Below are 14986 nucleotides of genomic sequence, written 5' to 3'. Positions count from 1 at the left end.
CTTTGAAACGTCAAAGTATTCAATTTTGCAGTTCCTGATTTAATCAATAAAATAAAATTGACTCATTCATTAATTTTTTTGAGTCACCGTGTATAAGCAATTCTAAAAAATATGATAAATGACAAGTATAGACTCATCATATTTTGGACATTTTAAATGACGTCATCAATTTTTGGAGGGGTTAAACAAACATATTTTGATTAAAAATTTACCATGCTTACGAAAACTTTAACACGTCTGCAAGCTTTCAAAGCATTCGTTTATGTAGATTCAAAATTAAATTGCAAAATGCTGTTATAGAATTTAGATTTTTTTTCCAAAAATTTTGATGTCTTTGGCAAAAACTCAACACCGATTCATAGATTGCACGTGTAAGGACTATCTTTCTTTATACAATTTTGGGGCGACGTCATCTCATTATTGGTACATTATATTCATAATGCACGTATAAAATTTAACAACAATCGGTTCAGTAGGTTCGGAAATTCTGTCTAACAAAAATCGACAGAGACGACAGACAAACAGACAGAACGGAAACAGGAAAGCTATGTTTTTATACACTGAGGAATTGGGGATAATGGCACATCGAAAAATTATAAAAGTAGCCAGTTTCCCGATTACAATACGTTTTTGGCTTACGCTCGAGAAGTAAAAATAAAGTAAAATCTAAAGTTATACAGTGGTTTGAGTAGCATACGCTAAAATTATTTTGAACTATACTTACGAAGTCTCTTTATGAGGCATGCAAGTAGTTTTTTTTTTTTTTTTAATTGAACATTCTATATATTTTTACAGCCTTTGATTGACCCCCCTGTAGGCTTTATAACCATATAGTTTCTTTTTACTTCCCGAGCGTAAGCAAAGGAAGTATTGTAATCGAGTCCGTCGGCCGACTCTCTACTTTTACGTTTTCTCGATCTTTCACGACCCCTAAAAGACGAAGAAATAGGTCTCCTATTTCCGTCTGTCTGTCCGTCCGTCTGTCCGTCCGTCTGTCCGTCCGTCTGTCCGTCTGTCTGTCCGTCTGTCTGTCCGTCTGTCTGCCGTCTCGGATTTTTATTAGACAGATAATCTCCGAAAGTACTGGACCGATTGTTGTGAAATTTTGTACTTATATTAGGAATATCATGTAGATGGTAAAACGCTAACCAAAATTTGTCTAATCATCCCCACCACTAATGTGATGACGTCACTTCAAAATTGTACATAGTAAATAGGTTTTAAATTGTATAAAATAATATAGTCCTAAACATGTAGTTTACGACTCCGAGTCCGAAACGTCCAGATTTTTGGAAAAAAAATCAAAATTATAAAACATTTTGCAATTTAATTTTGAATCTGCTCATCCGAATGTTTTGAAATGTTGCAGATGTTTTAATGCTATAAAGAGCATCATAAATCTTTACTCAAAATATATTTGGTTATCCCCTCCAAAAGCTTGATGACGTCAGCTCAAAAGTTTGCCAAATAAATCATATGTAAAATGTACAAAATATGATGCGTCTGTGCTTGTGATATATCACTCCATTCATATTTTTGGATTTGCATATACAGGGTGACTCAAAAAAATTAATGAATGCGTAAATTTATTTTACTGATTTACTCAGGAACTACAAAACCGAATGCTTTGAAATCTTGAAGGTGTTTTAAAGTTATCATAAGCATGGTAAGTTTTTGATCAAAATGTATTTGCTCCTCCCCCCTAAAAAATTTATGACGTCACCACAAAATTTTGCCGAATAAATCCTATCTAAAATGTACAAAATATGGTGAGTCTCTTCTTATCATTTATCATTCCATTCAAATTTTTTCGATTTCCATATACAGGGTGACTCAAAAAAATTAATAAATGCGTAAATTTATTTTATTGAGTTAATCCGGAACTACAAAACCGAATGGTTTGAAATCTTGCAGATGTTTTAAGGTTATAAAGAGCATAATAAATGTTTAGTCAAAATATTTTTGCTTATCCCCTCCAAAAAATTGATGACGTCAGCTCGAAAGTTTGCCGAATAAATCCTATCTAAACTGTACAAAATATGATGAGTCTGTACTTGTAATTTATCACTCCATTTATATTTTTTGGATTTGTACATACAGGTGACCCAAAAAAATTAATGAATGCGTGAATGTATTTTATTGATTTAATCAAGAACTACAAAACCGAATGTTTTGAAATCTTGAAGATGTTTTGAAGTTACCATAAGCATGGTAAGTTTTTCATCAAATTGTATTTACTCATCCGCCCTAAAAATTTTATGACGTCACCACAAAATTTTGCTGAATAAATCCTATCTAAAATGTACAAAATATGATGAGTCTCTTCTTGTGATTTATCACTCCATTCATATTTTTTAGATTTGCGTATACAGGGTGACCCAAAAAAATTAATGAATGCGTAAATGTATTTTATTGATTTAATCAGGAAATACGGAACCGAATGTTTTGAAATCTTGCAGATGTTTTAAGGCTATACAGAGCATCATAAATCTTTGGTCAAAATATATTTGGTTATCCCCTCCAAAAACTTGATGACGTCAGCTCAAAAGTTTGCCGAATAAATCCTATCTAAAATGTACAAAATATGATGAGTCTCTTCTTGTGATATATCACTCCATCCATATTTTTTTAATTTGCATATACCGGGTGACTCAAAACAAAATGAATGCACAAATATATTTTATTTGTTTACTCAGTAACTACATAACCGAATGCTTTGAAATCTACTGCGAAAAAAAATATAATAGGCATGCAGTCGTCACGTTTCCGGCAGCGAGGGAAGTACTGTCTAAACTCTTTAGGCCAATTTTTTTTAATTCTTCACAGAGTTCTTAACATCTACCATCGAACGTATACGATCAACCTATAAATTTAGTTATTTCCTTGTTACCTGTTCGGCATAATAACTATATTATTGCAATTTTAGAGTAACAGAAGTGACACATTATAGTTTATGTTTTGATTAAACACCGGTCACTGTTTTCGTCTAGGAAAAAGAATTTTTAACTTTCGGTGATGTAATTTTAAACAAATATTTAAAAAAAATCTGAATCTAAGAAATTATCTGAAACTTTCTCAATACTAACTTATTGCAGCAGACACAATTTATGCCTATGTGTCATAATTTTGATATTTTGACGAGCAGCATTATTTGATTACTTATCCATCCAAGATAAAACTTTGTAATATAATTTAACTACATATTTTTTCCCAACTAATACTGGTCCTTTCATTAATTTTTAGAAAATCATTGTATATTATATTTGTATTTGTTGTTTTAACATGGAATATTAAACTAGCTTTAATTAATTATAAAAGCCTATCTTGTGACATGGCAGGTTTTGATTCCATTCATTCTTTTGGCAATCCTCGCATAATAGAGATAAAAACCTGATTTTGCGATTTGTTACAATATTCATCCAAACTAAATTTTGTCATATAAATGAAAATGATGAACACTGAGATTATCAACATTAAAATTTATTATGTATTTATTTCGCTATAAACGTTTGTGGTATCCATGAAAACTCGTTATGAAAACGGTGTGTTGGCCTCATTTGACACTACACAGAAAAAAAATTCTTTTATGACTTGAAAACAATAACCTTTTATAGCAGTTTTGTCTCTTTCCACAAAAAGTTACACTTACAATTATTTCAGTTTAAAATTTAGTATCGTTGAAATAACCATTATCTTTTAAACGTCTAATTTTCGTAATGACATTTGAAGAGCAAATTTAAGCTTTTTATGATGTAAATGTAAATTTTAACGACAATGTAATTTATGTGTAATGTGCAGAATTTTAAATGGTAAGGTAAACGTTAAAAGAAAATTTTAAAATATTGATTTAACTTCATGTCGCTCAATTTGTGTATCTTCGGTCATCCGTTTGAGTTATGCAAAAATGTTTGCTTTTTAGCTTCAACGAGCGTTTTTTTCCAAGCTGCTTTTTAAATTTTTTATCTAATCTGTTCTATATGGCTGCACACATTGTATACATTCGTACGGGATAATTTTATATTAAAATTTTAATAACAGAGTGTTGAGAAAAATTTGCATTTTTATGTTAATTTATAAAAGTACTAAAATATTGCTGCAACTCCGACTGATTACAGAATTAATTCAGGAAAAAATAGTTAAATATTTACCAAAAATGCACCACTATAACATTGGTAATAATATTTTTAAAAAATTGCAAGTACTTTGTTTTCGCGTGTGTGTCATTTCAGAATGATTTGGTGTTTATTATACTTCTGAAGACGAAGTAAGTTTACTTCCTGTTTTCTAAAAATCATGATTTATTCAATGTTTATTTCGTCAACATTTCGATTCATTATGCATTATTTCTTTTTATATAGTGAATTTGAAATAATCAATACTGAAACAACAAAGTTTCATGTTGTGTCGGTCCATCAGTTGGATCCAACTTCTACATTTGCCACAAACTTTGAATGAAATAATTTGCAAATAAATGTTTTTGTTTTAGTGAACAAACAATGTAACAGACGAGAATATTCACTTTACGATCATATATTTATTATGGTTATTGATTACACCGCCTATGGAAGCATTAAAATGTAAAACATGTTCTATTGGCATTATTCTAAAGGAAATTTATTAAAATTAAAGGCTGCACTTTAAACATTCGCTGCACAAGTAATCAACCGTGTTTTTTATTTACAAAAATTCCACTTTTAATTAAAGTCTTGTGAAGTTTTAATAAACACATTTTTTACATTAATTACCGCATTCTAGTAGCTTATCAGTGTGATGGTGCGACGTATCAGTCTACATGACAGCACAGTCATGTATACAACACATTTTTAAACGCTAATTAAAAAGCAAAAAGGTGGTATGCATAAATATAGTTCTTATTTTAAGAATAAATAAAATTGTATTTTTGCATTTTTGTAATAATTGTATTTAAAATTAGAGTGATTAAAGACTTTTCAGGAACATCAAATAGTAATATATTACACTTTGTAGTCAACTGAGAATGAGGTATCAATAAACTATTTTTGTTAAAACAGACCTCAAAACATACACTGAACGTCAGTCATGTGTTTTGAGAACTCATTAAAAGGAACTTTTTCTCCGAACGACTTTTTTCCTTCTTCACATAAAAAGTTTTGTTTTATTAATTACTGTATCACCCAAACTGGATTTGCTAAACTATGTGAGAAGTAGTTTGACTAGAGAAGTAGGAGTACTTTGTCAGTTTAAGTTTACGAATTACTAATCCAAAACTGTAATGTAAACCGAAACAACTTCATAAATTGGTTATCTAAAATGTTCAAGTGGAAAATCGCGATATTTAACAGTTTTCGGCTCTCAAATTGATTTAATGAACCGGCAAATGACATCAAATGAAAGCTTAGAATTTTGTTCGATGTCGATAACTTATGAACGAAATAAATAAAACATGGAATTTCAGTCTGTAAGATTTATCAGATGGAACGTTTTTGTTGTAAACTCATCTTTCTGTTGCAGCATACCATATGTCATGTCCTCATCCATGCCGAATCCAGTTATAATTTTTGTGTCTCGTTAAAATCGGCACACAAATGGCTTAGTCTGTTGGCAGTACTTTTTAAACAAAAATATGAACTTTTCTTGTGATTATGTTGGCATAAATGCGATAAATTTAGGTTATATTTTAGATACATTTCGCAAATTAAAAAGGTCAGCAATCTGTCAATCTTGACAGCTGACAATCGGAAGTAATAGAAAACATCATGATACCAATTTCAACTAAAAATCCAGGATTGCCAATAGACATTTCTGATCACGCAGTATATGAATTTCAGCTATCATTTAATCTTAGTTTTTATCCATAGATGTCGTAGTGACTTTCATATTGCTAGAGACCCTAAATAAGAGAGTCTGGCCAAAGCCGCCATTTTATATCACAATCAAGCGCGCCTTTTTTAAAATTTGGCGTCACATGTGTAATAACCAAAAAAGTAGCAGAAATTCGGTAACAAACCATTGAAGGAAAAAATTATTGAATTACCAAAAATTTATTTAATCATCAAAAACAAAGGTGGTCATCAACGGACGAAATATGTAAATACAATAATATATAGCGTGTTATTGAAAGGTACGTACAAAATAAAATCGACAATTGGTCTCGAAGTATGGGTGTTAAAAGTAAAAAAAAGTTCAGATAAAAGTGTTCTCATTTTAGAGATAAAAATGATTAAAATTTATGTCCAAATTTGTTGTACGCTTCTGATAAAAAGATCATATTTCGTGTCTATAGCAACATTTACTCTTGACAAAAGTTTTATTGTTACAGTTGCTAGGATTAACTAAAATAAATTAATCTTACCTATTTTTCCTTCCTTCAGTAGCGTCTAAAAAGTTTGGATAAGGGTTAATTTTCATCTTATAATTTTGATAATACAAAATAAGTTTTTCAGACTTCTTAGACTTCGCGAAGAACTATCAATTTTGTTGTAAGTACCTTTCAATAACACCCTGTATAAACTACTAGATGGCTTAAAAATTCGTACATCTTATGAAGCAATATAAAAAAATCTTCTTAAGGGGAAATAAGACAAAAAAATCAATCAACATAAATTTATTTTATTTTACACCATGATGCATTGCCATAATTTTGCTGTCACGGTGTAATTTACACGGTGGCAGTTGTTTCGTATACAATATAAAATCACAACAACACAATAAATGTCACCGTAGTCACAGCTGACAGTTTTAATCGTATCTGCAACCAGGCATACCGTTTTCAATACGTTTTCAAACAGAATGTGATATAAGATGGCCGCACCAATGAAAACCAAGCGACGCTTTGGCCAGACTCTCTTATTTAGGGTCTCTACATATTGCTAGAGACCGTAAAGAAGACAGTCTGGTCAAACCGTCGCTTAGTTTTTATTGGTACAGCCATCTTATATCACTTTCTGCTTGAAAACGCCGTGATTGGTTCATTTAAAAGCTGGAGGGAAGTTTAAATCAATGCAAAGAAATTTTCAATTTGTCCTTACCAGCTGTTTTACTACGCAGAACAGCGTAAAAAAACCCTTGATTGTGATATAAAATGGCGGCTTTGGCCAGACTCTCTCCTTTAGGGTTTCTACATACAGGGCGATTTTTTTTTAACCTGAAACTTTTAAATATCTCGAAAAATAAACACTGCGAAAAAATGTACAGAATCAAAATTTAATTTTTAATATTTGAAGGTTTCAGGTTAAAAAAATCACCCTGTATTGTTACAGTCACTAGTACGAAGTGCCCTAGTTCTTGAAGTGAAATTTGATTTTGGGAAATTTAAATTTTTTCCTGATAACCCCTTGAACGAAAAAATATAGATAATATCAGTCACAGTGTAAGAAAAAAGAAAGCCACATAAGGTAATCGAATTGAAAAATATTTATTATGAAAAATTTTAGGTGACGTCATCAAAGCGTTGAATGATTAAATAAATTTTGATTAGTGTTTTACCATCCACACGATGTTCCTAACACTACAGAATTTGACGACAATCGTCCAGGAAGTAAAAACAGTCTAAAATTAGATAAATTTTAACGGTTTGTCACCATTATCACATACGGTTTTTCCAAAAATGACATCAACTTCATCCAAAATATGATTAGTCTATACTTGTGATTTATCATTTCATTCATATTTTCTTGAATTGCTTATACAAGATGACTCAGAAAAATTAATGAATGCGTGAATGTATGTTATTGATTTAATCAGGAACTGCAAAACCGAATGCTTTGAAATCTTGAAGTTGTTTTAAATTTGTCATAAGCATGGTAAATTTTTGATCAAAATGTGTTTGCTCATCAATCATTACGTCACCTCAAAATATTGCTGAATAAATCCCATCTTAAATGTGCAAAATATGACCAGTCTATACTTGCTATCATTGCATTCATATTTTTTAGAATTGCGTATACAGAGTGACTCAAATAAATTAATGAATCAAACGTTTTAAAGTTATTGTATGCATGGTAAATGTTTAATCAAAATATATTTGTTTATTCCCTCCAAAAAATTGATAACGTCATCTCAAAATTTTGCCGAATAAATTCTACAAAAAATATGATGAGTTTTTACTTGTGATTTATCATTGCATTCGTATTTTTTGGATTTGCTTAAACAGGTGGTTCAAAAAATTAATGAATGAGTCAATTTATTTTATTCATTAAATCAGGAATGGCTTACTTCATTTTCCCGGAAAATTGAAAACCCATATTTCCAGGTTTTTTTAATGAACTTAAAAACAGATCAAATGAAAAATTGGTGGAAGAGAATTTTTGAAAAATCATAAATCGTCGTGTTCACCGTCGCTTTTAAAAGGTGGATATGCAGTTTGGATTTTTTACAAAAATTTTGATGCCTAGGATAACACTCAAGGTAGATTCACAAACCACAAGTGTAGGAGTATATTATTTTAAGAAATTTAAAAAATCTTATACGTATACAATTCAAGAAGAAGATGACAGACAGACAGAAAAGGGACACCTCTTTTTCATATTCTGGCGTCATGAAACCTCGAGAAAATGTGAAAATTTACTTACGTTCCGAAAGTAAAAATTTTAAAAATATTCTATATAACGCAGCTAAAAAACATACACTAATCTATTTGAAAAGTAAAAATTGATGTCATATCTGAAAAACCAAACGAAATATAATATTCAGAGTATGGTCAATTAGTAGACTCATTAGTGGCCATTAGTGTTAATGATCAATTATTCTGAAATTTAAACTTCTGTATTTTCTTCAAATGACTGGACATTAAAGTGAAAGAAATAAAATGGGATACTCGGTATATTACTTTTCAATAGACGAACCTATAAGTAACGTTTCAGACAAAACAGTAACTCTTAAACTTATTATTATAGTATGATCACTAATGACGCATTCAGTAAGACAGATCAGAATTGCCACCATAAAATATTTCCTGTGAAAAAGTTACCAAAATTTAGGGACGAATATAAAAGGCAAAAATATAGGGTGAGCCACTAAGCGCGCGGTGCTCGATATCTCATTAATTATTAGAGGTACATCAAAAAGTCAAAGACCAAAGTTGTACGCTTCTTTAAGGATTATACTCGCAAATTATTTTTAATTTTTAACTATACAAAGTGTTCTGTTTTTGAAGTGTAACACATTTTTTTAATGAAACAACATTGGGTATATTTACACATTCTTATTACTCTCTTCTTAGTCTTTATAACTACAGCTTATTTTTGACATTCCGATCCAATTTCGCCACGTTATTCAAATTTTCTTAAAATTTTTTGACAATGGAAGGGTACACAAAAAATCGTAAAAAGGTTATTTTCAATCTTTTGTAGAAGGATAAATAAAAGTACTCGCTTTGTGGTATCAATTAAATCAAATTTTAATATTTAGAGTGTTTATAAAAAAAAATGTAAAACTTTACAATTTTAAAATATCGATGGGTCAGTTTTTTCAAACAGAACACCTGGTATTTTATTACTGTATCTTACTCTATTTTTTGTTCTCATTCTTCTAATATGTCGATGTGTCTCCTAATATAATATAGAAAATAATTAACAAAAAAGAAAGAGAACAAAAAATAGAATAAAATGCAGTAATAAAATATAGGGTTGTATTTGAAGAACTCATTTCACTAATACCGCAACAAAACGCGTACTCCACAAAATATTGTAACAGAGATGTTAAAAGTCTCTACTGGGATTTTTTTTGTGTACCCTTCCATTGCAAAAAATTAAAGAAAATTGCACGTCGCATCGGTATTTCAAATATAAACTGGGGTTGTAAAGCCTGAGAAGAGGCTAATCATATGTAAAACTGTATAGGATATTTCATTGAAAAAACCAAATTGTGTGTTATACCTTAAAAACAGATCACTCTATATACTTAAAAATTATTTTAGAGTATAGTCCTCAAAAAAATTTGGCTTTTGGGTTTTTCTTCTATTCCTAATAATTAATGAGATATCGAAAAACGCGCGCTTAGTGAATCACCCTATACATATCTATTTCGCTTGCCACACCTCGATTGTTCTATCACCCAAAAGTCGCTAAATCATGGACAGTGTCGGAAATTTAAAGTTTGGCAGCTGTAAATATTACTTTATTGTATCATACAGAGAATTCCAAGTCACTGTGGAAATAGAAAAATATTAATAAAGGGGTGGACAATGAAGATTTACTATCAAAAAACGTCAAAAGACATTATTACAGAGTGATCCACATAATTTTTTGCATTTTGCAAATTATAACACTCTGGGAGGCCTTGTGTACAACTCAGACCAGTGTCTTTTCGTGCTTCAAAAATAATCATGAGTGGTCAGAACATGTAGCAATAAACTCGGTAAACATAGTAAAATAATACATCATTTTCTATTTATTACAGCCACGTTTGACAACCCTGCCAAGTTTTGAAACCGTTAAAAAATGTAATAGATTCCAAAATTTTCCGTGCATATGGTATATTTAGAATTTGCATTATCTAGAAAAATTCATTATTTTATGTGCACGTACAAATGCAAATAATATTATTTAGTTTGTCGTGATAATTTATTCCATATTTTGTTATAATCCCACACGAGACAGATAGGAGCGATTTCAGTGCTAATTAAGAGTCTAAATATTAACACACACAGATAAACTTAGTCTGAATCCGTGTTAGAGAAAATATTTGCCAAAATAAGCTGCACCTTCGCAAAACCACACAGTTTGATACATTATTATTCCACAGCGAGTATGAGGAACTCCTATAAACAATGTTTGATCCTTGTTTGTTTAAATTAATTATGGAAATACTAAAATTGTTATAATAAAAATTGTTGAAAGTGGTACAACTTTCATTAGAAGTTGGTTGTTAAAATAGTTTTTTCTTTTTCATATATTTTTCCCTTAAACAACTCTTCACGATAAATATTACCTTGATAGGTACAAAGCCGTATTCCGGGTAGTCCTCATGCTACAAGTTATAACAAGTTTCAAACTCTGCCTTATTAAAGGACTCTGCTCGAGAACTTTTCTACAACTGGAATTCAGGAAACTAAGTTATCATTTCTTTAATATTTTCTCCACGATTTGAATTTTTATCAATAAAGAAGTTCAGTTGTACGAGAATTTCCATTCACATTACCATTTTAATTCATAAAACATAATGAACCAACAATTTTGGCATTCTCGTCACTAATGTCGTTATGCATGGCCCCAAATTCCCCGAGCACACTGCAAATGCATACTTTAATTAAAACGTTGTCAACATGTTCCCAACAAAGGCTTTGATAACATTTATTCTTCGTTGCGAACTCACTTGTCGACGCCCGAATACACGACATTGAATCGAATCTGCCTTTGTTTTCAGGACAGGCATATAATCAAAACGAATTTCGCCGTTGGACGCGATTATTAAATGAACAGTTCTTGAAAGTTAATTTATTTTATTGCGTTATTGTTTCTCGCGAGTCCTTAGCAGATGTTTGCGCGACCACTTTCCATTTAAGATAAATTTTCGATCTGGCGTAACGTGCCCACGAACACATACAGATAAGGGTTAGTGGGGTCGGAATTGCATGTCCTAAACGACAGGAAGCTGGCACAGATAAACAGCAGCCTCTGGTCGAAGTGATCGACGCAGGGACTTTAATATTTAAAAAAGAAAATTTCGTTAAGGTAATGGCGGAAACCGTCGAAAGCTCATGAATCGATTTGCATAAAGAGTTGAGGAGAACAATGAAGAAGTTGGGAGCAGGTCGATAGCTTATCTGTGGCTTTTTTATACAATTAGTTTGATTGTGAATAATAAGGTTTTGTGTTTGTCGATCGGCATTTTAATTGATTTCACCGGATTCGATTAAACGCGCTCGGATTTCTAAGCGATGCGGAGTGACTAGTCGTATTTTTTAGATGATATCGGATTATCCTTTCTCTTAATGAAGGCTTTGTTTCAGGAGAAGAGGTGCAGAAGAAAAAGGGATTTTTTAAGAGCTTCTGGAAACGGTCACGGCATTACTCTTTAGAGCAGCAATAAAGTGGTCTCTCCCTTTCCCCGTATAGAAACAAATTTACCTAATTAGTTTTTGTGTACATTTTATATAACAATAATTTAATAATTCTAACCGATTAGTATTACTATTTGTATCGCTAACAAGAAAAAGAGCACTTGATCCTAATATTACATAGTTGTAGATATTTTAACTAATTTATTACATTATTATGTGTAACAAAAACCAACTTTAGAGTTCTGATTGTAACGATTCGTACTTTCTTTGCATTTTCTTTTTTGTTGTATGTTTTGCTTTCAGATGTATAATTGTACATTAGTTTTATTTATAAATTTTATTTTTATCTGTGTGTTTTTGATTTAATAAAGTTTATTTAACGATAATTCTGTTTGAGTTGTGCCGTTATTTGTCATCAATAATGTAATAAAGTCAACATAACTTTTTTCTACAATCTATTTTTTATCATCAGTGCAAGGTCATCTCACAGATATAGAAAGTACACAATTTTATACATCTCATTGCCGACTTTCTACACCGTAAAAATAAGAAATCGTTTTAAATAAACCTGATTCAACTGTATCATTCTCTCAATTTATATTTCCCGACCCCGCCGCACAACCTGACTCGAGGCAATCGCAAAAAGCACCCATCTCCCCTATTATAGAAAGAATTACTACTCAGTGAACATCCTCGTACAAAAGCAGGTTGTTTGATGATTTTGTATAGATCAGGTTTGTTCGAGGTCTTTGAACTTGGTCCAGCGAACAGACTTCCATTGTAATCTCTATAGCAACAACGTCCTTAAGTCCGTTTTTTAAGTATTGTCTCCAGTTATATAACTCAAAAACGGCTACCGCAAAACGACACGCAATCACTTTATAATGACTGATTAACATCAACATCAACAATAAATCGCCATTTGTCAAAATAGAATGTCATCAACATCGCAGGATAAACCTCTTTAAGCCAGCAGACGTTTTCGTCACGTGGCTTTTACCTCTTGAAGGCCAATTACTTTTATGCAATCGTACGAAACCATCGGAGGTCGTCTGCTTCCGAAGACTTGGCCGATTTTTGTGGTAGGCAATGTATACAGGTCCCTCGACAACATAAACGTGGTTACAGATGGACACAAGATATGCTGATTAATACTGCCGACAGGTAAGTGGATTTATTACACATAAGTAGAGTGTACCGTCAGTCACTAAATTGCGAAAAATATACACTAATCAAATTAAGTGGAACCGGCAGATTAGGTACCTCTGTTATCTCTCTTACTAGACAAAAAATAGTTGAAGATTAGACGACTAACTTTTCTACTACGTACATACAAACAGAAAACTCTAAATACATTTTAGTAAATGCAATTAGAGCACGTTCTTTTCTCTGTGATTGATATACAGGGTCGCTAAAAAGTTTGGAAGCAGTTGAATATCGCGAGAACAGTTTGTTGAATAGTTTTCAAATTTGATGTCCTTAGGAATAGTCAAGTTCTATTTTCTGCATTTTTTTTTAAATAGCACTAGTAGTCAAATGTTCCGCTTGCTGCTCGGTGTCAGTATTCGTGTCTGATAGTAACACCAAAAAATATGTCGACAAATTTTAGCCGCTATACTGCTATTTTCCCGGACAAAACTAGACTGAGCTAACTGACAAAACTCAGTTTTAGTTTCTATTCGACTGAATTCTTATTCAAACGGAATTTTTGTTTCCGAATCCGATAAGTTTAGTACTTGGCTGAAAGTAAGCAATTCGGTAACTTTTATTATTGATGTCGAACCGTCTCTCACAGGTCCGAACCAGTGAACCGTAGATCAAATATTGTTGTCAATAAAGAGAATTCCCAGTATATGCTATTAGCATATGGATTGGGGTTAATATGGCCATCATATCCTGCAGGATATGCGTGAATGAAGGTAATTAAAAGCAACTGACGTAATTTATTTTTGCATGTTTCAGCTGTCTGCATATGTTTTCAAATACATTCTGCCGATAATTATGTTATATTAATTTTTAAAGTATACTTTCCGAAAACTAGATTGTAGAGCAGCATCATTTCTATTTTTTAAATATATATAAAATATAGGAGTAATACACAATATGTTAAAGAACTCAGTGACGCACACTTTAGATTCGAAAGAATTTACGTATTACCTACTCAAGAAAATACGTATCTATATACTATTCAGAATTAAGCAATTTTATTTGGCCAATAATTTTTAAAACCCATAAAAAGATAAAACTTAACACAAAGTGAGGCTTCCCATTTTGAATTTACGGCCACGATTTAAAGGTAATTTCAATTATCTTGTGCAAACTTCCTAATCGTTTATATTTGAGTAGTAGTAATAACACGAGGGAAAAACAAAAATACATCGGTTGAGTTAAAGCAGCTTCTATGGAGATGTTCAACACGTAAACACAAGTAAACTATCGAACAGATGGAGTTGTGAAAATGCGTAACGAACTAATATTATGGTCAGCAAATAAATGGGTTCGACCGTTTTCAGACAGCTCAAGCTATACTTACCTGTCCTTTCCGGCTTAGGTCGACTGGAATTTTCACTCGTAGTTGTGGCTTCGTGTCGTCATGCTTGTTTTCGATTTCATCTCGTTTTTCGTGTGTTTTGTTTTAATCGTTAATTAGATATTTTTTGTAAATCAGTCATTTTAAAGACCCTTATTTTGTTTTGGTATGGAAAACCAAGTCAAGTCTCCCGCAACAAATCTGGAGGAATCGGATACCGAGTCAGAATTTAGTTTCTCAGATAGTGGTGGATAATTTTTTTGTGTTCGAATTTTTGCGAAATCTATTAATACATAAGGTGGCTTGTCCAAATCATCCATTAATTTACCACAAAACTTATTGTTTTTACTGTCAATTGGAGTGCTTTTTTGCAAATTTAAAAATTTAAAACATGTTATTAAGTGACAAAAATATCTGCAATAACAATTTGACTTAAATGCCTTGAAATAAATGTACATTAATCTAATGGTTGCTTT

General features: G+C 31.5%; 1 protein-coding gene across 6 annotated transcripts in view; it reads left to right on the top strand.

Annotated features, from left to right (window-relative positions):
* LOC135130013 (uncharacterized) overlaps nucleotides 1-12366 on the top strand; it is a 420354-nt gene extending 407988 nt beyond the window's left edge. For all 6 annotated transcript variants that reach the window (XM_064057308.1, XM_064057306.1, XM_064057302.1 and 3 more), the window contains one exon: nucleotides 11930-12366. In XM_064057308.1, the coding sequence (XP_063913378.1) occupies nucleotides 11930-12009 (80 nt within the window). In that variant the 3' untranslated portion in view covers nucleotides 12010-12366. The remainder of the gene's footprint in view (nucleotides 1-11929) is intronic.
* The last annotated feature ends 2620 nt before the right edge of the window (nucleotides 12367-14986 follow it).

Source organism: Zophobas morio, unplaced genomic scaffold (assembly GCF_036711695.1).
Source record: "Zophobas morio isolate AGI-343-1 ecotype UQ-CSIRO unplaced genomic scaffold, CSIRO_AGI_Zmor_V1 ptg000017l, whole genome shotgun sequence".
Lineage (NCBI taxonomy): Eukaryota > Metazoa > Arthropoda > Insecta > Coleoptera > Tenebrionidae > Zophobas > Zophobas morio.
The sequence above is the reverse complement of the archived record's forward strand: the minus strand, read 5'-3'. Positions and strand labels throughout refer to the sequence as shown.